Here is a 26445-nt window from a genome sequence, read left to right on the forward strand (position 1 = left end):
CACACCCCGGCCCCTGACCCAGGAAAGACGAAGAACAGGGTGGATGAGGTGGGGGCGGAAGGCAGAGAGAAAGGCAGAGAGCCGGTCGGTCTTTTGGGCCTCAGAACCCGACACGCATTTCATGCATCAGTCCCCCGGGGCTCAGCTTCCGCAGCAGCTGCCCCACCTGCGGGGCCCAGAGCCAGCCCGGTCCCCGCCGCGGGGAGATGCGCCCATCGCAGGGCCCGCCTGAGAGTCCCCTCTTCCAGCGATGTCGCCGCTGCTGCTTCTGCTGCTGCTGTCCTTGCTGACCGGGGGTGAGTGGGCCCAGGCCAGCAGGGACCCAGGCGGAGCTGGGGCGGGGGTTGCAGGCTAAGCCTCTTGTCTCCCCTCAGAGTCCTCCTTTTGGAAACCAGAGTTCATGCTGCAAGTGCCAGAGCTGGTGACCGTGCAGGAGGGTCTGTGCGTCCTCGTGCCCTGCACCGTCTCCTACCCACTGAGAGGCTGGCACAGCTCTGACCTGGCTCATGGCTACTGGTATCGGGAGGAAGACTGGCCCGACAAGCGGCTCCTGGTGGCCACCAACAACCCAGATTGGCCAGTGCAAGAGGAGACCCGGGGCCGATTCCAGCTGCTTGGGGATCCCCAGAACATGAGGTGCTCCTTGTTGATCAGAGACGCCCAGGCTGGGGACACAGCCACCTACTTCTTTCGGGTGGAGAGGGGAAGTTACGTGAGATACAATTTCCTAGAAAACAAGCTCACTCTGGAAGTGACAGGTAGGAAACTGGCTCTTGCCAGAGTGGGACGGGATGCCCTGCTGCCACTGGGGAGGGGTCTGGGGAATGGACTGGAGAGGCCGCTCGTGGGAGCACACCCCGGAGTCCCCACTCCCTCTCGGGGTGCTAAGATCGCCCCCCACCCCTGCTCCAGCCCTGACGCAGAAGCCGGATGTCTATGTGCCGGAGATCCTGGAGCCGGGGCTGCCGGCCACACTGGTCTGTGTGTTTAACTTGACCTCCGAGGGATGCCCAGCCCCCGCTCTCTCCTGGCTGGGGGCTGCCGTCTCCGCCCAGGACGCCAGGCCCAGAACCTCCCACTTCTCTGTGCTCACCTTCACCCCGAGGCCCCAGGACCACAACACCGACCTCACCTGTCAAGTGGACTTCTCCAGACAGGGCGTGAGCACCAGCAGAACTGTCCGACTCCACGTGGCCCGTGAGTCGGTGGCAGGATTTTAGCGAGTGGGAAAACCGGCCAGGAGTGGGGGGAGGCGGAGAGCTCCGGCCGGCAGTGCTCGGGGATCAAAGGAGGGCCCGTGGGGCACTGCCTCGACTGGGGGCTGAGTGGGAGTGGCATCTGGTGCTCCATCCACGGAGGCACACTTCTATGCTTTGCTCTGTCCCTCGTCTCCCCCGGGATAGTCACGCTTTCTTTTCCAGAGTGTTCTTTCTGGCTGTGGGGCAAAAATCTTCCTCCGAGCCAGCTTGCAACTTTGTTGCAGATGCCCCAAAGGATGTTGTTATCAGCGTTTCCCGAGCCGATGCACCAGGTACCCAGGGCCTCCCGCAGTGGAGCTGAGCCAGTCCTCTGCAGGGAACAGAAAGGTTTCGGGGGGTTAGGGGGATGGTGCAGCCCCTTCAGCCCTTCTTCTGCTCTCTCTTCAGCCCTGGAGTCCTGGAGAAACATCCAGTATCTGGAAGCCACCAAGGGTCAGTCCCTGCGGCTCCTTTGTGCTGCGGACAGCCAGCCCCCCGCCGTGCTGAGCTGGATGCGGGAAGACAGGGTGCTTTCCTGGTCCGTCCCCTCGGACTCCGGATCCCTGGGGCTGGAGCTGCCCGGCGTGGAGGTGGGGGATGCGGGACGCTACACCTGCCGGGCGCAGAACACGCTGGGCTCTGGCAGCCGCACCCTGCAGCTCTCCGTGCAGTGTGAGTGGTCTCCGGGCTGGGGTGGGGGCCAGGGGCGGGGGTGGTGGGACCAGCCCTCCTCCCTGTCTCCATCCTCGGGTGGTTTGTGTCCAGAGCCCTCGGGCTCTCCCACCTCCCCTCCCTCCACCCTTTGCCCCCGAGCCAGTGCCTCTCTCTGTTGCAGACGCTCCAGAGAACCTGCGAGTGATGGTTTCCCAGTCGAACAGGACAGGTATGCGAGAGAGCCGAGGAGCCAAGGTGGGGGACCCAGGTGCCCAGGGTGTTGTCGCAGGAGGGTCCCTGTGCGCTCAGCTCGGCTCTGATTCAACCTCTTCCCCGACCCAGTGCTGGAGAAGGTCGAGAATGGCACTTTCCTCCCAGTCCAGGAGGGCCAGTCCCTGCGTCTCGTCTGTGTCGCCGACAGCAACCCCCCTGCCAGGCTGAGCTGGGCCCGGGGGAGCCAAGCCCTGAGCCCCTCACAGCCCTCAGACCCAGGGGTCCTGGAGCTGCCTCCAGTACAAATGGAGCATGAAGGAGAACTCACCTGCCGAGCCGAGAACCCGCTGGGCTCTGACCAGGTCTCCCTGCTCCTCTCGGTGATCTGTGAGTGTGGGGGCCCCTGGGGGCAGGAGCCCTGGGTCCTGGGGAGGGGGGCACCTCCCGATCATCCTACTACCCCCCTACACACAGACCCCCCGCAGCTGCTCAGCCCCTCCTGCTCCTGGGAGGCCGAGGGTCTGCGCTGCAGCTGCTCCGCTCGAGCCCAGCCGGCCCCCTCCCTGCGCTGGCGGCTTGGGGAGGAGCTGGTGGAGGGGACCCGCGGCAACGCCTCCTTCACGGTCACGTCCAGCGCGGCCAGGCCCTGGGCCCACAGCAACCTGAGCCTCCACGGGGGGCTCGACCCCAGCCTCCGGCTCAGCTGCGAGGCCCAGAACGCCCACGGGCACCAGAGGGTCACTGTCCTCCTGCTGCCAGGTCAGGGGTCCGGCCAGATGCCCAGGTCCCGCCGTGGCCAGGGTGGAGCAGGAGCTGGGGGCTGGGGGCCTGTGGTTGAAGAGGAGGAATTCAGGTCAGAAGGCCCGACACCTGGGCAGGGGAAGAGAGAGGGTTACAGGCCAGACATCTGGGACGGGAGGTGGAGCCGGATTCAAAGGCGAAAGGCCGGGGCCCCCGTGGCTGGGGGATGCTCACCGGACCCTCTCCTCCTGCAGGTAAGAAGGGGCTCATTTCAACAGCCTTCTCCAAAGGAGCATTTCTGGGAACCGGCATCACCACGTTCCTTTCCCTCTGCCTCGTGCTGATCGTGTGAGTCAGGTGGAGCAGCCACGGGGCGTTGGAGCTGGGGCCTGGGGACGGGAAGACGTGTGGCACACAGCACGTGGGGCTCGTTTCTGCAGCGTGAAGATCCTCAGGGGGAAACGGAGCGGGGCGCTGAAGCCGAGGCCCAGGGCCTCCCGGGGCAGCTCGATCATGGATTACGTCAATGTGATCCCAAACACCTTCTCCCGGGTGAGTGGTCGGGCAAGCTGGGCCAAACGTCCCCTCGCTGTGTACTGCATGCCCTCCCACCCCTGTCCCGCCCCCGCCCCTCGCCTTAGGGACACCCTGTGTGGGATTCAGAGCCTGGCTCCGGCACTGTGCGTCCCGATCTCGGCCGTGCACTCACCTTCTCTGAACCTCAGTTTTCTTTGAGAGTGAGGATTAGAATATATGGAATCTCTCACTGTGTGGTGGCCATCCCATTCCTACCGACCCCCTTACATTACTAATTATAATTATTATATAAGAATTATTACTGTCATTGGGAAGCAATATATCACAGTGAATAAGGCAGGAACCTGCCTGGGTTCAAATCCTCCTTTCATTGCTGGGTGTTCTTATTTTTTTAAAATAACTTTTTATTGTAGCAACATACTTATAACTCAAAATTTCCCAATTTAACCACTTTCAAGTACGGTTCAGTGGTATTCATTACATTCACAATATTATGCTACTATCGCAATCAACATCCATTGCCCAAACTTTCTCATCACCTCAAACAAACTCTGCTCCCTTTAGGCAGTAACCCCCTCTTCCCCTCACCACCTGCCTCCCAGTCCCGAGTAACCTGTAATCTACTTTCTGTCTCTCGCATATTCTTGTTATTTCATATAAGTGACACCATACAATATTTGTCTCTTGGGGTCTGGCTGGTTTCATGCAGCACATGTCTATATCAGACCTTTATTCCTTTTTATAGCTGCATAATATTCTGTTGCACGTGTGTCCCACTTTTTGTTTATCCGTCATCTGTCAAGGGACAGTCGGGTGGCCTCCACATTGCTGCGTGTCCGTGAACAAGCCACTTCTCTGTGCCTCGATTTCTTGAACTGTAAAATGGAGGTAATGGTGGCAGGCACCTCGTAGGATGGCTCTGGGCATCCGGTGTGCTTGCTTTGTACCTGTGAGGCACTTAGAACAGCGCCTGGCATCTAGTAAGCGCTCAGTAATTGCCAGCTATTGTCAGAAGATAACATCAGTTTCCCAATGACTCCAAAATTTGTATCTCCTGACCTCTCCCCCCAACTATCCACGCAGCATCTGCATTTGGACGTCTATTAGGCATCTCAAAATTGCCATGATGCAGCTAAACTCATGACTAATCTTCCACTTCCCCTCTGCAATCCCCATCTCAGCAGATACTATGACCAGTGACCCAGCTGCTCAAGGCTAAGGCCTGGGAACCATCTTTCAGTACTTTCTTCTCTACCACCCTGCAACAAATCCGCCAGCAAATCCCCTACAAAATGCACCCAAGTGCTTCTCCCCCGTCACCCCTGACCTCCCTTTCCATGCCCCACATCCTTCTCCAGAACACCACAGCAGCCTTCTGTGTGTCCTCTCTGCTTCCCCTCTTTCTCCCTCCAGTCCACTGTCCGTACATAATATCCTTTTAAAACACAAATAGGTTGATGGGGGAGGGCAACAGGGAGTTATTGCTTAAAAGATACAGAGTTTCTGTTTGGGGTGTTGGAAAAGTTGTGGTAATGGACGGTGGTGATGGCAACACAATGTTGTGAATGCAAAGAACACCAATTAGGCGTAGACTTGAAAGTGGTTACTGTGGGAAATTTTATGTTGTATCTATGGTACCACGAGAAAAATTTTTAAAAATACAAACAGGTGCACCCATACTGTGGAATACTCCTCAGCAATAAAAAGGCACGAACTATTGCAACACTCAACAAATGGATGGACCTTAAGGGCAAAAACAAAGAGGGGGAAGAGCCAATCTCAAAAAGTCACATGCTGCATAATCCCGTCTATATCACGTTCTCAAAATGACAAAATTATAGGGATGGAGAACAGATGAGCGGTTGTGAGGGGTTAGGGAGGGGGGTGGAACTACAAACGGATAACAAGAAGGAGATCTTGGTGATGGGACAGTTCCTTATCCTGATCGAGGTGGGATTTTGTGAAAGAAACTGCACAGAACTCTGTGCAGACACCGCACTCACGTCGGCTTCCTGGTTTTGATGGTCTACAGTTAGGTCAGCTGTAGCCACTTGGGGAAACCAGGTGAGGGGTACAGGGGACCTCCCTGTACTAATTTTGCAACTTCCTGTGAATCGATAATCATTTCAAAATATATTTTTTAAAACGTGTATCAAAACCTGTCACTTCCCTGTTCAAAACCTCCAAGGACTTTCGATCCTACTGAGAGTAAGTTCGAAGCCCTTACCAGAGCCTCAAATGACCTGGCTCCTGGCTCCCCCACTGACCTCACTTCCTTCCCCTCTTCTCCCACTTATTCTGCTCGAGCCCCGTTAGCTGTCTTGCTCTTTCTTGAACACTATCACACATTCACCTCAAGGTACTCAAATTTGTTTCGTCCTTCCCTGGGGATAATCCTTCTCCAAATAGTACCTGGGTCCTTCCCACTATAATCCATTCTCTCTCTGTCTAAGTATCTTCCCTCCAGATGCACCTTCCCTGACCGCTCACTCTAAAACAGTTGCCGCACTTGCCCTTCCACTGTCTCTTCACCCTGCTCTTATTTTCTTCACGGCATTTATCATTACTTAATATTCTGTGTTTGCTCGCTTATTATTTGTGCCTGTTACGAGATAGAACACAAGCTTAGCAAGGGCACGGACTTTATTTATTTCCCTCCCCACTGGACACCCCCCTCTCCCCACCCAGTTCCTAAAACAGTGCCTGGCACCTGGCGGTGCTCAAATATTCCTTGAACAAATGAATGAAGGATGGTTGTTATTCCCTTAGGCTCGGAATCAGAGGGTCGACCCAGCCGGTCCTTCCCAGACCCCTCCGCCAGACCCTCACACCCTGAAATCGAAGAACCCGAAGGAGCTACGTTTTGCTACCCTCAGTGGACCAGGATCCAAATCACTCACTCAAGCCCCAGAATCAGAGACGAGCTCAGAAGAGCTCCACTATGCTGTTCTCAACTTCCCAGGCCTCAGACAGTGGGAAACCCAAGCCGAGTATGCAGAAGTCAAGTTCCACAGAGGCTCTGCCGAGCTTCAGGACAAGAGTCCTAGGCTAGGGAGAAAACCAGAGAAATAAAGAGCGTGAGAAAAAGGGAGTGCAAAGTCTCATTTTTTCAGTCCTTCAAGGAGGGTCTCGTCCAGACCCAAGCATTTGAAACAAGCATTTACAAATCTATCCAAAGCGGCTTTCCCTCTCTGGATGCATTGTTCTAAGAAGCAAGGAAAAGATTTTCCTCTGAAATATCCAGACCTCATCCTAGCTGATTACTTAAGTCCCACAGATTCCCAAATTTAAACCAGGAATCGGAAAACTGGACCCACAGGCCAAATCTGGCCCACTGCCTATTTTTGTACTACCCATGAGTTAAGAATGTTTTTTACCTTTTAAACAGTTGGGAAAAAAGTTGCAAGAAGAATTATATTTTGTGTCACATGAAAATTATATGACATTCAAATTTCAGTGCTCATCAATAAAGTTCTATTGGAACACAGCCATGCTCCCTCCTTCTTTTACGTGTCGTCGATGGCTGCTTTCACTCTACAAAGGCAGGGTTGAGTTGTCAGTCTGAACAGTCTGAAATATTTGCCATCTGGTTCTTTACAGAAAAAGTTTGCTAAATCTTCCTCTCAACTCCACTAACCCCACTTATTTTTACAGAAATGGAAACAGAGGCAGATGTTCAGAGAGTTTGAATAACTGAAGGCAAAAATGACTAGATGTGTGACTAGAAGGAAAGTTCCCGAGTGGGACTTGCAAGGGCAGGACACCACGTGTAGCTGGGGTGCCGGGGTGTTCTCAGACCACTGGTCTAAACCGGAAGAGACAGACTCCGTGGGATACGGGGAAGAGCAAATGAACGAGGGGATGGCGGTGGAGATGCTTTCAAATGGAGCAAAGAACAAACTGCCAAAGTGCCATGAATAAACCAGCTAGAAAGCAGAGAAGAGGGGCCCACGTCTGGCTCAATGATGACCCTCGTCTTCTATCTTCCTGATCTCTTCCTTTCCCACAGCTCGGAGCCCTAATTTTCTCAAAGAAAGCCTTTTTGGGGGTTGGTTACCACTTGCAGACACAGAAAAGGAGCTGGCCTTTGCATTTTTAAAAAGAGCAATAAATTACACAGAAGACAGGAAACACTAAAATACACACATACATACATACATATATATATATATATATATAAAAATATATATATAAAGCAGAAGTCCCTAGGGTTGTCTCAGATCACAAACTGTACATATGTAAGCAGTCTACTAATAAGGGGAAGGGAAGGGAATTAATTTTTGAGCACTTACTATGTACCATATTCTAAGTTCATTACTTTATTTATAGTTATTTAATTAATTTATTTATAGTTATCTCCTTCAATTCTCCCCCCACTCCAAAAAAAAAAAAAAAAAAAAAAAAAAAAAAAACCCAAACAACAATGGTGTAAAATAGTGAATGTCTGCATCGTAAAGACATATGAGAGGTAATTTGCCCTGTCTAAGGCCGCAAAGGGAGAACACAGCAGAATCCGGAGCCCAGCCAGTGTCTGTCTGACTCTAAACCACAGGCTCTGAAACCACAGTTCCCCACCACGGGACAAGCCCTCCTGCAGGGGCAGTCCTGGGTGAAAAGGAACTCAGAGAACCCCAGGCCAGTTTCCAGGGCTCTGGGGTCGGCTCCGTGGGAGAGACTGGGACATCCAAGGCCCCATACCTGATATAGATTGTTGCCAATAGGATCGAGATGTTTAACAAGCAGGGAAAGGACTTAGAAAAGAAAGAATATAATTTCAAAACAGGACAATTTAGACTGACACGGAAAATGGGCTTGTTAATATTTTCCAAGCATATGCAGAGGTGTCTGTTAGGCAACGATCTTGGCCGTGTGACCCAAAGAGAGTTGTAGGGCAGCTTCCCACACAATACACACTGCAGCCAGACCCTCCCAAGTTCCACAGCTATTTGTGAGAAAAAATTTTATAATAGTGACTAACATCTATTGAGCCCTTTACTACATCCCTGGTCAGTTTGTAGGACTTACATTGTCCTATTTAATACTCAAATGAAGTCTTAAGGGGATTTTTGGCCAAAGACCTGGAGAGCCCCCTTTACCTGACCAGGCCCCAGATAATTGGCTGTTTGTATAAAGCAGCAAGAAAAGGTTCAGAACTTTAAGAGACAGAGAGTCAGAAGGGTTCAACAAAACCCCCTGATTTGTCTGTCTGGGAAAATGTTAAATAATCATCAAATATTTCTGGCACTGGTTTCTTAGCCACTATGCATGAGATTTCTTTACCTTCCTGGGTTTACCTTTCTATGGAGTAAAGATCCCCCCTCCAACAGTTTTAGGAAGGGCATAAAAAGAAAAGCTCAACATTGCCAGCTCCGGGACACAGCCTGGCTTCCTCCCTGGGAGAAGTGACTCTATAAATGAGATGATTGACAGTCCTTACAGCCAATCACAACTTTTCTTCTCATTGGCATCACCAAGAGGGAGGCTCTGACTTTTCTCTAACATAAATATTACAAATAAGTTAATATGTAAGAACAACTTATAATTTTATTCCTTTTCCTGGTCATACCTTAACAAAAACCTCCCTCTTGTAAATGAAATGACCAAAGCTCTGTGGTACCCAGCTCTCCCACTCTCTTAGTGGCAATTTAACAAATCAGTCAATTTCCTAGATGAAGATCCTTACCTAGCAAATAACAATAACAACAAAAATCTTTTGAGATGGAATTTCCCAAGGGTTTCCTTACCTGGTGTCTTGGTTTGCCAGGACTGTGGTAACGAAGGACCACAGAATCGTTGGCTTAAACAACAGGAATTTATCGTCTCACAATTTTGGAGGTTAGAAGTTTGCAGTCGAGCTGTCGGCAGGTCATGGTCCCGCTGGAGCTTGCTGGCAATCCACAGCCTGACTCAGCCTCTGCCTCTGTCACACGGCCGTCCAAAGAGATGTGGCAGTTGCTGCAGATGGAAAGGGCAGATGGCTTGCATTTTTACCCAGATCCTACCACTCACTACCAGCCTAAGGGTAAGCAGGCATTTTCCCTCACTCAGCCTCAGTTTCCCCATGTATTAAAATGAGGACAATACCTCTATCTCAAAGGCATGTGGTAATGATTGAATAAGAGAGCATAGATGGAGACAGTTTATAAACTGTAAACTACCACCCAAAATTAAGTACTGTTTATTATCAGAGGTTGATGAGTATGCTTCCTTGAGTCAGAAGAATAAAGAACGTTATCAAAATCCAAATCTTGGTTGGCAACTATAGAATGGCAACTCTAAAACTTGAGGTTCTCTTGGCTTCTGGAAGATACTGACTAACCCAGTTTAATCAGTCCTGGGCTCTGGTCTTCGAGGGAAAGCAAACAGCTTTGCAGAAGATACAGAGCAAAGAAGATACAGCTAGCAAAGCTGGGCTAGCTGCCTCCTCTACCCTTCTCTGCCCTTCCTCCATAGTCCCCAAGGAATCTTTATTTGGTAATTGATGACATGCTGTGCCAAAGTCTCTGAGTGCTGAATAAAATAAAATTAAAAACTGAATTAGCTGCAAGGACTGACATTGTCCATCAGAAGCCAGTAAACACGGAGTCGCAGAATGACAGACTCATGGAGTGGCACCCCGCATCCAACCGCCTCATTTTATGGCTGGGCTCAGAGAGGGACAGGGACTTGCCTAAGGTCACACAGCCAAGGAGCAAGGTGGGATTCAGACTCACACAGACCCTGTAACAGATGAGCTCTGCAGGTTATGCAATGCCCTTTAACAAAATATAACTAGCGGGGCCTTGAGAAACGAGCAGCGCTCTGAAAGCCACACAGGTTTAGAGATTCTGCTGCCTTCCCTCCACACCTAAATCCTGCCAGAAAAGCCACTCCTGGAAGTTTGCTCAACCTGGGAAACTGCAAGATCGTGTGGCTAGGGCAACGGGTTGGACCAGGGATACAGTGTTGAAGTCCTGATTTCTGCAATAACGACTTGGGACTTGGAGGGAGGGAGGGAGGATGACTTTCTTGGGGAAAGGCAGTTGTGTAAATGCACAACACTCCATGCTTGGAGTCAGAAGAGCCAGCTTGGACTCTCTGTACTGCCAGTCTCCGTCACCAGTTCACCAGGGACAATGAACTCCGTGAGGTATAAATATGGACCAGTTCTATTTTTCTGATCACGACCTTCAATCATGTTCTGTTAAAACTCTTTCCTTTGTCCATTGACATCTCAGACACTGTAACTTTCCAGTCAGTTCTGATGAATAAAACTCAGCCTGATCTTAAATCTTAATGTCAGATTCAGTTTAAATCCCATCACCGTTCCCTCCACATCCAGCACAGGTTTCAGCTGGGACCTGGCCCCTTGGAGAAGAGAGGGGAACCAGTTAGCTCTGAGTCGCCTCTTCTCTGCTCCTACTTCAAGGCCTGGTTTCCCACAAGATTGAGGCCCTCAACTGGCTCTCCCTACACCCCCACTCCGATTTACATGTCTTCGTAGCATTTATCACCTAACGTATCCGTCTCATTGTCTGTCTCCCTCCACTAGAACAGAAGCTGCGTGAAGCCGGGGATTCTTATCTGTTTTGTTCTTTGCTGCATCTCCTCGTGCACAGTAGGCGTTACCTGGCACTGAGCAGGCACTCAATAAACATTTGCCAAACAATACACAAACCATTCTGCACCTTAGTTATTTCATAAGTATGACTCAGAATCATTCCATACACATCCGGCACATATATATCTTCCTTTCCCTGCCAATCTCAGCATGGAAATACCACCTTCATCTAACTGGTACCCAGCGGAACAACATGTTGAGCGCTTCCAGGACTTGTGTGTTTGCTATTTCAAACCGTGCTGCCTCCAGGGCAAACTCTTTCTCATCTAACCCCTCAGCAATGGTATCCCAGGTCTTAGGAGCGGTGTCTTTGCAATCTTGCTTGAGAAGGCCAAATTGTCCTCCAAATTGCCCTGTGACCTAACTGGCCACAGATGTGACCCTCCATTGGCTGAAGGTGCTTCTCTGGCCAGCCCAGGCTGGCTGGCCCAAATACTCGCTCTCCTGGGGAGCGCACGGTGAGGACTTTCAATGGACCCAAATAGCCTTTCTCGATTCCTCCATTTCTCAACCCAAGAACTCTGGCTCCCCCTCTCCCACTCCGTGACTGAGTCTACCACTGGCAGACACCCAACGGCCTCTTGCTGCCCTCTTGGGTGAGATACCCTCTAGCTAGCTGAGGCCCAGCTACTCTCCATGCACACCCTAGCCAAACTGGAGAGTGCAGGCTGCACTACCCCTGCTCCCCATTGCCCCCCACTTTCCCTCTTTAATGCTCTCTCCCCTCCCTGCAGAAGCAGATGCAGGGCAGTGCAACAAGTCAGCTGCCGAAAGCAGACACGTAATGGGAAGAGGAAATGCTAGTTCCCCTTCTTTCAGAACCCCCCAGTTTTTACCAGAAATTTTCTTGGAGGACCCCCTCCCCCAACACACACACACACACACATACACACACACACACACACACAGACACACACACACACACAGACACACACACACAGCTTTGGGAGGAGTGAAGGGTGCCAGCGTGATAAAACATCTCACCAAAGAGCCCCACGCTCCCCACCGGCCCAACAGCCACTTGACAACCTTCTCCTCTTGTGGGAAACTAGAGGGAGGGAAGGTTTTCTGACCCCAGAACTGGCTGCTCACTTGAGACCATTTCAGAACCAAGAGGAAGAGTCCTCTTTGGAATCTATTAAAAAGGAAGAGGATGTACTTAGTCTACAAAGAAAAGGCAATCTCTATTTAAAATTATAGTCACACCCTGCCCCTAAATTCTAGCAGCAAAATTCCAGCAGCTCTCTGCAAAGAGAGCCTCTGTCTGAGTTGCTGGGCTGCTGAAAGAAATTCTATACGATGGCTTGGGCTTAACAACAGGAACTTAATTGCTCACAGTTTCAGAAGCTAGAAGGCTGGTTTCCTCCTGGGATCTGTATCTTCTGGCTGGCTGGCAATCTTTGGGGTTCCTTGACTTTTCCGTTACGTGGCAGTGCACGTGGTGATGTCCTCCCCTTTCTCTTCCAGGCTCCACTGGCTCCCAGCTGCTGGCTGCTCCCTGTGGCCTCTCTTTCTGTGTCCACTATCCTTTGCTTATAGGCACTTCAGCTATATTGGATTAAAGTCCACCCTCATTCAGTTTGGGCACACTTTAATAAAATCTTTGAAGATCCTATTTACAAATAGGTTCACACCCACAGGACCAGGGGTGGGACATGAACACGCCTTTTGAGGAGGACACAATTCAATCCCCAACAGCCCCTGAAGCAGGAAAGCATGAAGATGATCCAATGAGCTCCTTCTCAGTCTCATGAGAGCTGGAGAGAGTGTTGACCACCCTCGCCATGGATTTTGGAGCAGACAGAGATGAACCCTCCCCAGCAGTGATCCCTACCATCTCTGACTTCATCTGCTACCACCACCCTCCCTACCAGCTCCTTCATTCCCACCTTAGAACTTTGCACTGCCTGTGCCAGGTAGCCATTCAGCTACTTCCTCTCCTTCCATTCCCTATTCAAAAGTCAGTTTCTCAAAAAGTGAGGCCCTCCCTGCCTACGCTACCTAAAAACACAACCTCCTGATGGTTGCTAACATGCCCACAGACATAGGGGACTGGTGGTTTGATGGGTTGAGCCCTCTACCACAGGTTTTACCCTTGGGAAGACGGTTGCTGCAAAGGAGAGGCTAGGCCTCCCTATGGTTGTGCCTAAGAGCCTCCTCCCGAATGCCTCTTTGTTGCTCAGATGTGGCCCTGTCTCTCTAGCTAAGCCAACTTGAAAGGTGAAATCACTGCCCTCCCCCCTACGTGGGATCAGACACCCAGGGGAGTGAATCTCCCTGGCAACGTGGAATATGACTCCCGGGGAGGAATGCAGACCCGGCATCGTGGGACGGAGAACATCTTCTTGACCAAAAGGGGGATGTGAAAGGAAATGAAATAAGCTTCAGTGGCAGAGAGATTCCAAAAGGAGCCGAGAGGTCACTCTGGTGGGCACTCTTACGCACAGTTTAGACAACCCTTTTTTAGGTTCTAATGAATTGGGGTAGCTGGTAGTGGATACCCAAAACTATCAAACTACAGCCCAGAACCCATGAATCTTGAAGACAATTGTATAAAAATGTGGCTTAGGAGGGGGGACAGTGGGATTGGGGGGGCCATAGGGATCACACTCCCCTTTGTCTAGTTTGTAGATGGATGAGTGGAAAGGTGGGGGAAGGAAACAAATAAACAAACAAACAGACAAGGGTGCCCAGTGTTCTTTTTTACTTTAGTTGCTCTTTTTCACTTTAATTATTATTCTGGTTATTTTTGTGTGTGCGGTAATGAGGGTGTCAGGGATTGATTTAGATGATGAATGTACAACTATGTAACGGTACTGTGAACAATCAAATGTACGATTTGATGTATGACTGCGTGGTATGCGAATATATCTCAATAAAATGAATAAAAAAAAAGTGAAACCGAAAAAAAAGAAACAAACCCACAACCTCCCCCACCCACTCCACCCCTCAACTGGCTCTCCCTACATCCCCACTCCGATTTACATGTCTTCGTAGCATTTATCACCTAACGTATCCGTCTCATTGTCTGTCTCCCTCCACTAGAACAGAAGCTTCATGAAGCCAGGGATTCTTATCTGTTTTGTTCTTTGCTGCATCTCCTCGTGCACAGTAGGCGTTGCCTGGCACTGAGCAGGCACTCAATAAACATTTGCCAAACAATACACAAACCATTCTGCACCTTAGTTATTTCATAAGTATGACTCAGAATCATTCCATACACATCCGGCACATATATATCTTCCTTTCCCTGCCAATCTCAGCATGGAAATACCACCTTCATCTAACTGGTACCCAGCGGAACAACATGTTGAGCACTTCCAGGACTTGTGTGTTTGCTATTTCAAACCGTGCTACCTCGAGGGCAAATTCTTTCTAATCTAACCCCTCAGCAATGGTATCCCAGGTCTTAGGAGCAGTGCCTTTGTTATTTTGCTAGAGAAGGCAAAATTGTCCTCCAGAAAAATGTTGTTACCTTTATAAAAGATTGTTCTGACAACATTGGCAGGACAAAAGAGTTTTGAAAGGTGACAAAACTGTGTGTATCTTGGTTTGGTGATGGTTACATTGTCTCTATGCATTTGTCAAACTCACAGACTTTGTACACCAAAAAGAATTTTACTATATTTGAAGATGAATAATATAAAAAAAAATAGACAAAGTAGACTGAGATGCTTTACAAAGCTTACTGTGAGAATTTAAATGAGATAATGCAGGTAAGACGCAGGTGAGAGGCACTCAGGTGATCTCCCTTTCAGGGCCCTTGAGCCTCTCGACTCCCTCTGCCTCTCAGGCTTCTAGGAAAGCCTGGCTGTCGAGCGGTCCTGACAACCACAGAAACCCAAGAGGACTCATTCCAGCACAGCCCTTGGCCCACAAGTCCAGCTCCTAAACTCACCTCCTCCAATGAGCACTTGCCAAGCACCACAGTGATTTCTTGGGGACACGGCCTAACCTGTCAGCTCCAGGGCTTCAGGTGGGAATCAGGGCTAAACAGTGAATTTGTGCCTGAAACCTAGGCCCATTGGGTCAGGGGTCTGGCCAGCTGCAGCCTCAGCCTCCTTATGACAGCAGGACAGGGAAGCTGTCTCCACTGGGCTGCAGCGATGCAGGGAACAGGGCTGCAAGCTGGAGGCTGGATCAGGCTGGGAGGGAATGAGGTGGGAGAGTGGCAGGAACCATGGGGTCAAGTGGGTGAGTGGGGGAACCTCCCCCAGCCCGTGATGACTGAGGTGGGGAGATTCTTGGCAGAGCTCAAAAGCTGATTCTGGGGAGGTGTTTGTGAGACTGCTGGGGACTGAATCCCCCCCAGAAGACGCATTCAAGTCTCAACCCACCCATTGGTAAGTAGGACCTTTGAAGATGTCACCATCAGTTAAGGTGTGGACTCGTTTGTGAGCTGGAGCTTGGAAGAGCATTTTAAGATGAGGCCAAATTGAATCAGGCTGGGCCTTCATCCACATGGCTGGAGGCCTTATAATACAGCAAAAGAAACGTGAGGCTTTCAGAGAAAGCTGCAGGAGACCCATGAGACAGATACCCCATCCAGGATCACACACTGCATTTTGTCATCATGTCTCTTGTGGCAGTTTGTTCAGCCTTTCTTTGCTTTTCATGACCTTGATAGTTTTGAGGAGTGTGCCAGTTTGAATGTATTATGTCCCCCAAAGCACCATTTTCTTTGATGTAATCTTGTGTCGGCAGACCTATCAGTGTTAATTAGATTGTAATTCTGTGAGTGTTTCCATGGAGATGTGCCCCACCCAACTGTGGATGATGACTCGGATTGGATAATTTCCATGTAGGTGTTGGCCCGCCCATTCAGGGTGGGTCTAAATTAAATCACTGGAGCACTATATAAGATCAGACAGAAGTAGCAAGCTGCTACAGCCAAGAGGGACACTTTGAAGAAAGCACAGGAGCTGCAGATAAGAGACAGTTTGAAGATGGCCATTGAAAGCAGACTCTTGCTCCGGAGAAGCTAAGAGAGGACAAATACCCCAAGTGCAACTAAGAGTGACATTTTTGAGGAACTGCAGCCTAGAGAGGAATGTCCTGGGAGAAAGCCATTTTGAAACCAGCCACGTGCCTTCCCAGCTAACAGAGGTTTTCCGGACACCATTGGCCATCCTCGAGTGAAGGTACCCGATTGCTGATGTGTTACCTTGGACACTTGATGGCCTTAAGACTGTAACTGTGTAACCAAATAAACCCCCTTTTATAAAAGCCAATCCATTCTGGTGTTTTGCATTCCGGCAGCATTAGCAAACTAGAACAAGGAGTAAAACAGAGGTCCACTTTAATAATACCCACTGATTCAATCCTCCTTTCACAGATGATGAAACTGAGAGACTAAGGAACATAAACAGGAGAGGTATAGGATCCTGAAGTTCACCAATTTCTTTTTTGGATTTTTTTTTTTTTTTTTTTTGGATGAAATCAAAATCAAGTCTGGAGTTTAACTACTAGTAATGGTTTCTTTCAGTTGCGCCAACTGTACCACGACATTAGGAGGAACTCCAGAGTGTTACATGGACAGGAATTCTCTAATTTGTCTTTGTGACTTTTCTGTAAATTTATGAAAGTATCCCAAAGTCAAAAGTTTAACAACAACAACAACAAAAAAATGAGCATCCCATCACTCTCCTACTGGCTCATTCCTTTGCAGTCTTTCCAACAGGAAGCTTGTTCCATTCTCAGACCTGCGTTCCCTCCACGGAGAAGTCCAGCCCCAGGAGCTCCAGCGTTTTCCCGGCAGCCTTCCCTAACCACCTTCTCTAAAATAACCGCCCTCCCCCAGTCTCTGCATCCCCCTGCCCCGATTTCACGACTTCTGAAAGGAGATGAACTGTTTGAGGATTCTGTTTCCCTTCCCAGCGCAGAGGCTGCACCTGTTCTGTGCACAGCTGGAATCCCCAGTGTCCATCCCAGGGCCCGGGCAGAGCACACGGCAAATGCAGGTGGTTCTTAGACCAATGGATGCGCGGAGGACCACGTGCTGCTTCTCAGGAGAATACGGCCACGACGACCAATGGCAGCGTGAGTCGCTCTCATTCACTGAAAGGAACTTGGTCTGGATCCGTGCCCAGCACTGTCCCTAGGGTCGTCCTTCAACCCTCTCAAGGGCAGAAAGAGTGACATTAGCTGTTTCTCAGAAGGGTGGACCCTGAGCCGTGGCGCCTGGGAGGACCTGAGGTCACTGAGAAGGGGCTGCAGCCCTGAGGCTCCCAGCGCACCCCCACCTCACCGCCCCTGGCAGTGGACAACAGTCCAGACGCCCCTTTAGCCCTGAAGAGCCCATCAGGACCCCTGCGGCGCGGCAGGCTCATGCACGGGGACAGGAAAGGAGCTGGGAGGGAGGAGGCCGCTGCGTCCTGAGAGAGGTCGGGGCGAGGACCGAGAGCCCCGGGTCCCGGAGCCCAGACCACGAACCGGGTCGCTCCACTCTCTCCGGGGACTCTGCGCACGCGCAAGACACGCCCCGTTTCTGACTCGGCAAAGGCTCCGCCCACTTCCTTCCAGGACCCTCCCCCGCCTTCGTGGGCCCTTGGGGGTCCTGGGGAAGGTGCTAGAAGAGACTGCAGAGGCTTCTGTGCAGATGGAACAGACAAAGGAAGGGGCTGGGCCCATGGGGTGAGGGAGCTTCAGGCTTTCCTAGAGGGGGACGGAGACCCAGAGAGAGAGGGGGACGGGGACCCAGAGAGAGGGGGACAGGGACCCAGAGAGAGGGGGATGGAGACCCAGAGAGAGAGGGGGACGGGGACCCAGAGAGAGGGGGACAGGGACCCAGAGAGAGGGGGATGGAGACCCAGAGAGAGGGGGATGGAGACCCAGAGAGAGGGGGATGGAGACCCAGAGAGAGAGGGGGACGGGGACCCAGAGAGAGGGGGGGACAGGGGCCCAGAGAGAGGGGGACGGAGACCCAGAGAGAGGGGGATGGAGACCCAGAGAGAGAGGGGGACGGGGACCCAGAGAGAGGGGGACGGGGACCCAGAGAGAGGGGGACAGGGACCCAGAGAGAGGGGGACAGGGACCCAGAGGGAGAGGGACAGGGACCCAGAGGGAGAGGGGGACAGAGACCCAGAGAGAGGGGGTCAGGGACCCAGAGGGAGAGGGACAGGGACCCAGAGGGAGAGGGGGACAGAGACCCAGAGAGAGGGGGACGGGGACCCAGAGAGAGGGGGACGGGGACCCAGAGAGAGGGGGACGGGGACCCAGAGAGAGAGGGGGACGGGGACCCAGAGAGAGGGGGACGGAGACCCAGAGAGAGGGGGACGGGGACCCAGAGAGAGGGGGACGGAGACCCAGAGAGAGGGGGACGGGGACCCAGAGAGAGAGGGGGACGGGGACCCAGAGAGAGAGGGGGACGGGGACCCAGAGAGAGGGGGACGGGGACCCAGAGAGAGAGGGGGACGGGGACCCAGAGAGAGAGGGGGACGGGGACCCAGAGAGAGGGGGACGGAGACCCAGAGAGAGGGGGACGGGGACCCAGAGAGGGGGGGATGGAGACCCAGAGAGAGAGGGGGACAGGGACCCAGAGAGAGAGGGGACAGGGGCCCAGAGAGAGGGGGACAGAGACGGAGGGGTGGAGATGGGGAGGGGGAGGGAACAGAGAAAGTCCTAGAAAAAATTGGGCAGATCTAGAGAAAGAATCAGAACAAAAGAAAAGAAAATGGCTGATGTGTCATATAGAAACAGAATCTTAGAGAATGTTGGTGCGTAGAGAATTGAACAAGATACACAGCAATAGAGAGATAGAGCTAGAAACAGATATTCCTGAAATGGAGAGAAAGTTCAAGAATGAACCCGGAGAACTAAGAAGCCAGGGACAGCCCAGGGCTGGAGAAATATTCGTCATTATCCACATTTATTGAGCACTTTCCAGACCTGCCCTTTAGTACATGCACACCTTGGACCTACGAAAAGCTGTCTTCTGAGAAGAAAAGTTCAGGTTCAGAATGGGAAAATGATTTGCCCAGTCATGTTGTAAGGTGGCAACCTGGAATTTGAACTGAATTCTGTCGGATGCTGAAGCTACAGTACAGTTGTCTGCACTCTGTAAAGAGGGAGGGAAAGACTGTAGAGATGCAGAGGGGAGGAGGCTGAGAAGTCAGAGATGGACAGAAATGATGACAGAGAGACAGACTCTGTGGGAGGTACAGAAGCAGCCAGGCAGCAGTCAGGAAAGACGTGTGGAGACGGTGAGACCCCCCTGACCTGTCCTCTTGTCATTCTAGGAACAGCCTGTCCCTGCCATCACCTGGGACCGACCCGTGGCCCCCTGCGCCCTTCCCAGCCCTGCCACCTCCTCTCCTGGGAACCCCAGACCCAGCCCACCTGGGGCTCCCCGAGAGCCTGGCCTCCGTCACCGTCCCCATCAGGCTGGACGCCCTGTCCTACCTCCTGCACAGCGCCCTGCTCGGGGCGTACACCCTCCAACAGTCCCTGCCCTCCTGCCCCTGTGCCTCCCAGGCTTGCTCCCGCCGGCCGGGCTCTGCCAAGAGGCCATCCTGGGGGCCCGGGGAGTGGGAAGGCCGGCGCAGGCCAGGCTGGGGCCATCGGCGATGGGGATCCGGGAGAGCCGAGCAGCCAGAGTGGGGCTGGGCAGGGGGCTCTGGGGCTGGCCCCAAGAGCCCGCTGGTGATGCCACCACCACCGCCACCGCCTGCCCGGGATGGGAAGAAGGAAGCCGGAGGTCCCGAGCCGCCCCCGGACGTGCCACCTGCAGCCGAGGACTGGGAGACAGAGTACTAGGACCCGGAAGGGCCCAACACCCCGGGGCCCTGGAACCCCCAGCCCTGTCAGAGCCACCCCAAGAGGCAGCCTGCTCCCACCCCCGAAAGACAGGAACTCAATCAGGAGGGGTTCTGGGGTTCACCTCGTGAGACCTGAACCTGACTGAGCTTCCCAAGCTGAAAATAGCCTTGAACCCCTACCCAGGCCTGAAGCACCAGCTCCAAGCCCGACCTCAGCCCCAAGGCCACCCACCCCCATTCCTACCCCAACCCTAGCCCCCAAGCCAGGCCCACCCGCCTCTCTGACCTCAACCCCATCCCCAGTGCAGTGCCATATCCCCAATCCCTCTCTCATTCCCATTGTTACCCCCTTCCACGGCCCCACTGCTGAACCCCAATCCCAAGCCAACCTCAATCCCAACTTCATTAACCTCCTTCTCTACTTCAGTCCAACTCATCCTTGCCCTGAACCCCAGCCCCATTCTGAACCCTGCCCCCCACCATCTCCATCCTCAGCCTCTCTCCCATCCCTGGCCCAACTGTGGCTTGCCCCGGGACCCCACCCCACAAAGGACCCCACTGGACCCTTGCAGCCCTCCACCCCACTTCCCAGCCTTCTGGATCGGGAGTCCTAGTTGAATAATAAATAGATGACTGTCCCCCCACGTTGTGTGTGTGTGTGTGTGTGTGTGTGTGTGTGTGCTTCCACAGCTTGGGCTCACACGGTGGGTGCTCGGAGCAAGGCCTGTGAGGGGAGGCTGGGGGGTGAGTCACAGGGGCGCCCCTGGGGCCAGCGGCCGGATTGGCCTGGATCCAATTCTGCTTCAGCGGATTCCATTGGGGGCCTCTGCCACCACTGCACTTCTGCCTGCTAGAAGCTGCTGGGCCGTGGGGCCATTGTCTGGGGAGGCTTAAGGGATTTGGGGGACCCGGGTGGAGGCAGAGAAGCCAGAGAGGAGAGACCTGGCTCAGCTCAGTCTTCACAGAGAGGCCGTGGCAGACGGAGGGCTCAGGGCAGGCTCTGCCACTCAGGTAGGGACTGGAAATGCCCCTGGACCGGCAGCCCCCTCCTCTCCCAGGACCCAGGATCCCAGGCCCCAACCCTCCTCCCTCAGACCCAGGAGTCCCAGCCTCAGCCTCCTCCTCCCTCAGACCCAGGGGTCCAGGCCCCCAGCCCCCTCCTCCCTCAGACCCTGAAGTCCAGGTCCCCAGTCCCTCCTCCCTCAGACCCGGGGATCCCAGCCCCCAGCCCCCTCCTCCCTCAGACCCGGGGGTCCAGGTCCCAGCCCCTTCCTCCCCAGGTCCTGGGAGTCCGGCCCCACCCTCTCTCCCTGCCCCCCACAGACCGCCATGTACAGCTTCCTGGGCGGCGGCCTCTTCTGTGCCTGGGTGGGGACGATCCTGCTGGTGGTGGCCACTGCGACAGACCAGTGGATGCAGTACCGGCTGTCGGGGTCCTTCGCCCACCAGGGGCTGTGGCGGTATTGCCTGGGCAGCAAGTGCTACCTGCAGACGGAGAGCATCGGTGAGACGCCAGGGCGGGGGCAGGGCCACGCGGGGGTCAGAGCCCCTGCAGGTCCCACTGGCCCAGCTCCTCCGGGTGGGGACCCTGTGGCTGGGAGCTGGTGAGGGGGGAGCTGAGGCCGCAGCACGGAAAGGGCAGGACTGGGGTTTGGTACTTGTTTTTCTAGTGTGGTTACAGGATGTGCTGGTTTAGGGGTTAGGTAGAGAGAGGTGACATTTCCTGGGCCGCTACTAGCTGTCAGGCCCTGCAGCTGGGCTGGGGTTGCAGGAATAGCATTTTCTAGATACCGACTTTGCACCAAGAAGCACACTACGTACGGCGGGGGTGGGCAGAAGCAACAGTGTGGACCCTAAATGTGCTAAATGCAGGAAAACGTGGTTTCCAAGTTCTTACTATGTGTCAGCTCGTGCAAGAGATAGAAAGATGATAGATACACGTAAGTAGGCAGGTAGGTAGATAGATGGATTGATAGATGCATAGATAGGTAGGCAGATAAATGATTAGATCAGTAGATAGATGGTATGGATAAATAGATGATAGACATAGATAAATATAGAGTAGGTACATGATAGATAACTGGAGAGACAGAAGATGATGGGGGGACAGAGCGCAGACAGATGATTGATAGAAAGATAGACACCTACATACAAATTATATTACAACACACATATCATGCACCAAGGATACTGGTAACGGTTAGCATTTATTGAGTGCTTACCGTGTCCGACTCCACACAGATGAGCTCCTTCCCACCTCCCACCATCTCCCAGAGGTGTTGCATTGTATTCGTGAATAAGACTCAAGACTTGCCCTTGGAACCAGCTGCCCTCTGCCCCGAAATCTGACGCTGGCCCGGACATCCCCCCCATCTTGCTGGTCAGCGGGAGGGGCAGCTGAGGCTGGGAGAGGGAAGACGCTGGACTCAGCTGCCACTCGGAGCCCACCTGCCGCACTCCAGAGGGGCCCGCGCCGCCCCCACGTGCTTTTCACTTCCAGGGGTCTCATCTGGCACTCTCCCCCCATTCTCCTGCTTGAGACTTGGGGGGGTACCTTATCCCTTCCTGGGGTGGGCAGGGGGGCAGAGGCTTGAGGGTCTCTGAGTTCATTCACATCTTCAGGACCACAGAACTGAAAACCCCAAGGACATACCTCACCCCCAACTGATTCTCGGGTATTCGCCCAAACAGCCCCCCAAAACTAGAGCAGAAGTCCTGAAGTGCCCCCCCCCCCACTGAGGGTATAATTATACTATCAACTATAGTCTACAGTTCGCATTTGGGTTCAGTGTTTGCGTTCTACGGGCCCATGGTTTTTTAAAAATTATTTTTATTCTAGGAACATATATACAACCTAAAATTTCCCTGTTTAGCCACATTCAAATATATAATTCAATGCTGTTAATTATGTTCACAATGTTGGGCTATCGTCGCCACCATCCAGTGCCGAAACGTTTCCATTGCCCCAGACAGAAACTCTGCACAATTTAAGCCTAACTCCCCATCCCCTACCCCAACCCGGGGCCCTGGGAACCTGTGTTGTAGCTTCTGACTCGATGAAATAGCTTTTCCTAATCGTTTCATCTAGGAGACCAAATCACCAGAATTGTATCCCCCTTCAGGAGAAGGAAACCACACGGTAATTTGAACAGGGGAAGTTTTCCAGAAAGGTGGAGCTGAGAGGCAAGAAGTTGATAACGTACATGGGGCACGTTTATCCAGTTCACCGCAGCCCCCACCCGGGCCTGTAGCCTTCCAGAATGCCCCCTGCCCTTACTGGCAGCTGCAGCCAGGCCTCCTTGGAAAGAAATAAGCTACCACACCCCCCTCCCCATAAGGCCTCCAGACTTTAGACACCCAGAGACCTCTTGGAGAAACTGCCAGAGCATTTCTCTCATTTAGGCTCACATGAGGCAAAAGACCACATTTTGCAAAGATCCCAGCCTTTCTGCTTTTTGGTGGCAAGGCCCGAAGTCTGTCCGAGGTGTCCAATGGTTCCTGGGTGCTTTGAGAGGCAGCAGAGCCAAACGGTTAAGAACATGGGCTTTGGAGCTTGGGTTTCAACCCCAGCCCTGCGGCTTGCTGTGGGATATCAGGCAAGTTGCTTCCACTCTCTGAGCCTCAGTTTCCTTTGCTGAAAAAAAAAGGAGAGAGACAGTAATTGCATCCTAGGGTCTTGGAAGGAAGAGGTAGGACCACTCATGAGAGGCAGCCCTGGCACGTGGCTGGCAGCCCCTAAATGGAAGATGATCGTAATGATGTTCCCACAGCATCTTCTGAGCCCAAGAGAAGACTCGTCCTTGAGCTCAACTTCCACTCATTCTGCTTGTTTTTTCAGCACCTGTTGTGTGCCAGGGATGAGGTGCTGGGGAATCAGCAGGAATGAGACAGACAAGGGCCTGGCTCTCTAGAGCTGGGGGTCTAGTGAGGGGAGGCATTATAAACAAGCTAAAACGGACAAGTAGGACAACTTCAGGTGCAGGTAAGTGGTATGGAGGAAATGAACGAGGACAATATGAGAGAGGACAGAGAGTGATTGGCAGGAAGATACTGGGAATCTATTTTCTTCCTTTCGTTTGTTCATTCATTCAAAACCAAACACTTCCTGAGGCCTGTGTGCAGACCAAAGCTGTACTAGGAGTGTGAGTGACTGAATCATCCCATCCACTGTCCTCAGGGAGCAATAAGCCTGGAACTGGGAGACAGACGAAGAGAGTTGCGACCTGGAGGAGGGGTTGCAGATAAAGCCTGAGGGCATGAAGGAATACTTCCTAGAGGATGGGACTTGGTAGCTTGGGGCTTTGAAGGATGAGTAGGAGTTCGCCAGGTGAAGAGGAGGGCCTTGGCAGAGAGGTGAAGGAGGAGCTGGGTCAGGGGCATGGAGGCAGGCAAGACCTTCTCTCCCTGGAGATGGCAGTGCTCACCGCTGGGAGCAGGGGAGACATGGGGTGACCCTGGGATGCTCCCACAGCGTACTGGAACGCCACCCGCGCCTTCATGATCCTGTCCTCCCTGTGCGCCACTGCCGGCATTGTCTTGGGCATCTTGGCCTTCGTTCGGCAGCCCCCCTCCACCCGCCTCTCGCGGCCCTTCTCCGCTGGCATCCTGTTTTTCGCCTCCAGTGAGTGGTCCCAACCTACCCCTCTCCCGACCCCCAATGCCCTGCCCATCTCCAGCCCCAAACCATCCCCATCCCTGCTGTCACCCCTACCCCTTTTCACCCCCAACTTCTCCCCACCCTAATATCAACCCCAACTCTATGCCCATTTCTTTTAAAAACATGTTTTTTCTTTTATTAGAACCATTGTAGGTTTACAGAAAAATCATGCAGAAAGTACCATTTCCATATACATCTCCCTTCATGCAGTTTTCTTTACTTAACATTTTGCATGAGTTTGGTACTTTTGTTACAATTGATTAAACAAATATTATTATAATTATATCCTTAACCATAGTCTAGAGTTGACCTTAGGGTTCACTCTCAGTGCTGTACAGTTTTATGCTTTTTTTTCTAATTTTTTATTCTGGTAATACATATACAACCTGAAATTTCCCTGTTTAATCACTTTCAAGTACACAATTCAGTGACGTTCATTATATTCACAATGTTGTGCAGCTGTCACCACCATCCGTCACCAAAACTTTTCCATCACCCCAAACGGATCTCTACCAATTAAGCCTCAACTCGCCTTTCCCCGCCCCCATCCGGCCCCTGGGAACCTGCATTCTACTTCCTGACTCGAGGAATTTGCACCTTCTAATTATTTCACATCAGTGAGCTCCTATGATATCTGTCCTCCGTGCCTATTTCTAATCCAACCCCAACCCCCCCTTTTCCCTCGTGCCCCCCCATCTCCACCTCCCTGCCCATCCCCCCACGGCTCCCCCTCCCCCCAGCCCTTTTTGTCCTCTTGGCCCTGGCCGTCTACACTGGAGTGACCGTCAGCTTCCTCGGCCGCCGCTTCGGGGACTGGCGTTTCTCCTGGTCCTACATCCTGGGCTGGGTGGCCCTGCTCATGACCTTCTTTGCAGGTACTGGGGCTGGGGGCGCTGGGGGGGTGGGAGGGGTTGCTGGGCAGACCGGACAGCATTCAGGGGCAGGTGACAGGCTCTGGGCGGACTCCGGGCTGGGGACTTTGGGAAGCACAGCGAAGGGGAGTGTTGGGGTCTCTTGGGGTGGGAGCAGGGCCTGGGGGGGCTTGGGGAGCCCATGGGGTCTCTTCCCCCTCAGGGATTTTCTACATGTGTGCCTACCGTATGCACGAGTGCCGGCGCCTGTCCACTGCCCGCTGAGCCCCGACCGATGCCCAGCTTCATCGGGCAGTGAATGTGAGGACGCTGAAGAGGGGGGACGTCTCGGGGTCCGGACTGGCTCGTCTGGTGATGGGGGTGGGCTCCGTCCTGGACCCTGGGTGGGGGCCCCTGGCTCCTGCATCCTAATGGGGACGGGAAACAGTGGGGTCTGCTGGGAGGGTGCTGAGAAGACCCAAAGCCCCCACCTGCCGGGGCTGCTAGAGAAATGGCCTATCTATTAGGGAGGTCTGGGGGAGTAAAATAAAAGTGATGTGAGACTATGAAAGTGTGAGTCCCTGGGGGTGGGGTGGGGTGGGGGGAACAGGTGGGACCGTGGGGTTGGTGTGGGGGTAGGGGGCTGCTGTATCACCGTATGGTCGGGTCAGGGGTGCCTCAACCAGCCCCCACCCAGGAGCTGCCCACCAGCGGGCGAAACTTCTGCGAAACGGACCTGTCCGGTAACAGGATAAATTAAAAGCTCTGGGCAAGACCTCGCTGCCCACCATCCCCATCTCCAGCTGGTCTCCCAGCTCCCTCTCCCCTCCCAGGACCCTGGCCCTCTGCCTCCGCCCCATCCTCTTTACATACCATTCGCCAGCCTGGCTCTCGCTTCATTCGCCCATTCATTGGTTCATTAAACACGTGGAGGCCGATGGCCACAAGATTTCTGATGTCTGTCATGAAATAATAAGACTGTCTAGCAAAGTGGATGCCAATAATATTTATTAAATTCTACACTAATAAATGTTACATTTACAGAGCCTTACCCCCTAGAAATATTTATTGAGGCCTTCTCAATAACAATAATAGTATATTAGTATTATATTATATAGTCTATTATAATAATATAATGTAATAGTATAGTATAGATTATATAATAAATAAGTATATAATATATAATACAATAGCATAT

At 52.6% G+C, this 26445-nt stretch overlaps 3 protein-coding genes and 1 long non-coding RNA gene across 7 annotated transcripts; 3 read left to right on the forward strand and 1 right to left on the reverse strand.

Moving 5' to 3' along the window:
• Positions 1 to 60: 60 nt before the first annotated feature.
• LOC119521240 (sialic acid-binding Ig-like lectin 10) lies at positions 61 to 6474 on the forward strand. Of its 2 annotated transcripts, XM_037819313.1 has the most exons (11): positions 61 to 296; positions 375 to 758; positions 913 to 1197; positions 1484 to 1531; positions 1647 to 1910; positions 2074 to 2121; positions 2235 to 2492; positions 2580 to 2864; positions 3101 to 3194; positions 3287 to 3398; positions 6153 to 6474. In XM_037819313.1, the coding sequence occupies exons 1-11, from the start codon at positions 251 to 253 to the stop codon at positions 6453 to 6455; spliced, it is 2127 nt and encodes a 708-aa protein (XP_037675241.1). In that variant the 5' UTR covers positions 61 to 250; the 3' UTR covers positions 6456 to 6474. The 2 variants fall into 2 exon arrangements, with proteins under 2 accessions (XP_037675241.1, XP_037675243.1); XM_037819315.1 differs by lacking the exon at positions 2580 to 2864 and having other exon boundaries at positions 68 to 296.
• On the reverse strand, positions 6080 to 17709 carry LOC119521252. Its single transcript, XR_005214323.1, has 3 exons — positions 16875 to 17709; positions 9128 to 9338; positions 6080 to 6917 (listed from the first exon to the last, which is right to left on the reverse strand). It is a non-coding gene; the product is annotated as an uncharacterized LOC119521252 (long non-coding RNA).
• C27H19orf84 (chromosome 27 C19orf84 homolog) lies at positions 17407 to 20378 on the forward strand. The gene is made up of 2 exons (XM_037819325.1): positions 17407 to 17616; positions 19221 to 20378. The coding sequence occupies exons 1-2, from the start codon at positions 17582 to 17584 to the stop codon at positions 19735 to 19737; spliced, it is 552 nt and encodes a 183-aa protein (XP_037675253.1). The 5' UTR covers positions 17407 to 17581; the 3' UTR covers positions 19738 to 20378.
• On the forward strand, positions 19157 to 25815 carry LIM2 (lens intrinsic membrane protein 2). 3 transcript variants are annotated; one of them, XM_037819329.1, is made up of 5 exons: positions 19157 to 19184; positions 21063 to 21243; positions 24211 to 24360; positions 25137 to 25271; positions 25471 to 25815. In XM_037819329.1, the coding sequence occupies exons 2-5, from the start codon at positions 21069 to 21071 to the stop codon at positions 25530 to 25532; spliced, it is 522 nt and encodes a 173-aa protein (XP_037675257.1). In that variant the 5' UTR covers positions 19157 to 19184; positions 21063 to 21068; the 3' UTR covers positions 25533 to 25815. The 3 variants fall into 3 exon arrangements, with proteins under 3 accessions (XP_037675257.1, XP_037675256.1, XP_037675258.1); XM_037819328.1 differs by lacking the exon at positions 19157 to 19184 and adding an exon at positions 20497 to 20750; XM_037819330.1 differs by lacking the exons at positions 19157 to 19184; positions 25137 to 25271; positions 25471 to 25815 and adding exons at positions 20497 to 20750; positions 24856 to 25121.
• Positions 25816 to 26445: the final 630 nt, after the last annotated feature.

This window comes from Choloepus didactylus, chromosome 27 (assembly GCF_015220235.1).
Source record: "Choloepus didactylus isolate mChoDid1 chromosome 27, mChoDid1.pri, whole genome shotgun sequence".
Lineage (NCBI taxonomy): Eukaryota > Metazoa > Chordata > Mammalia > Pilosa > Megalonychidae > Choloepus > Choloepus didactylus.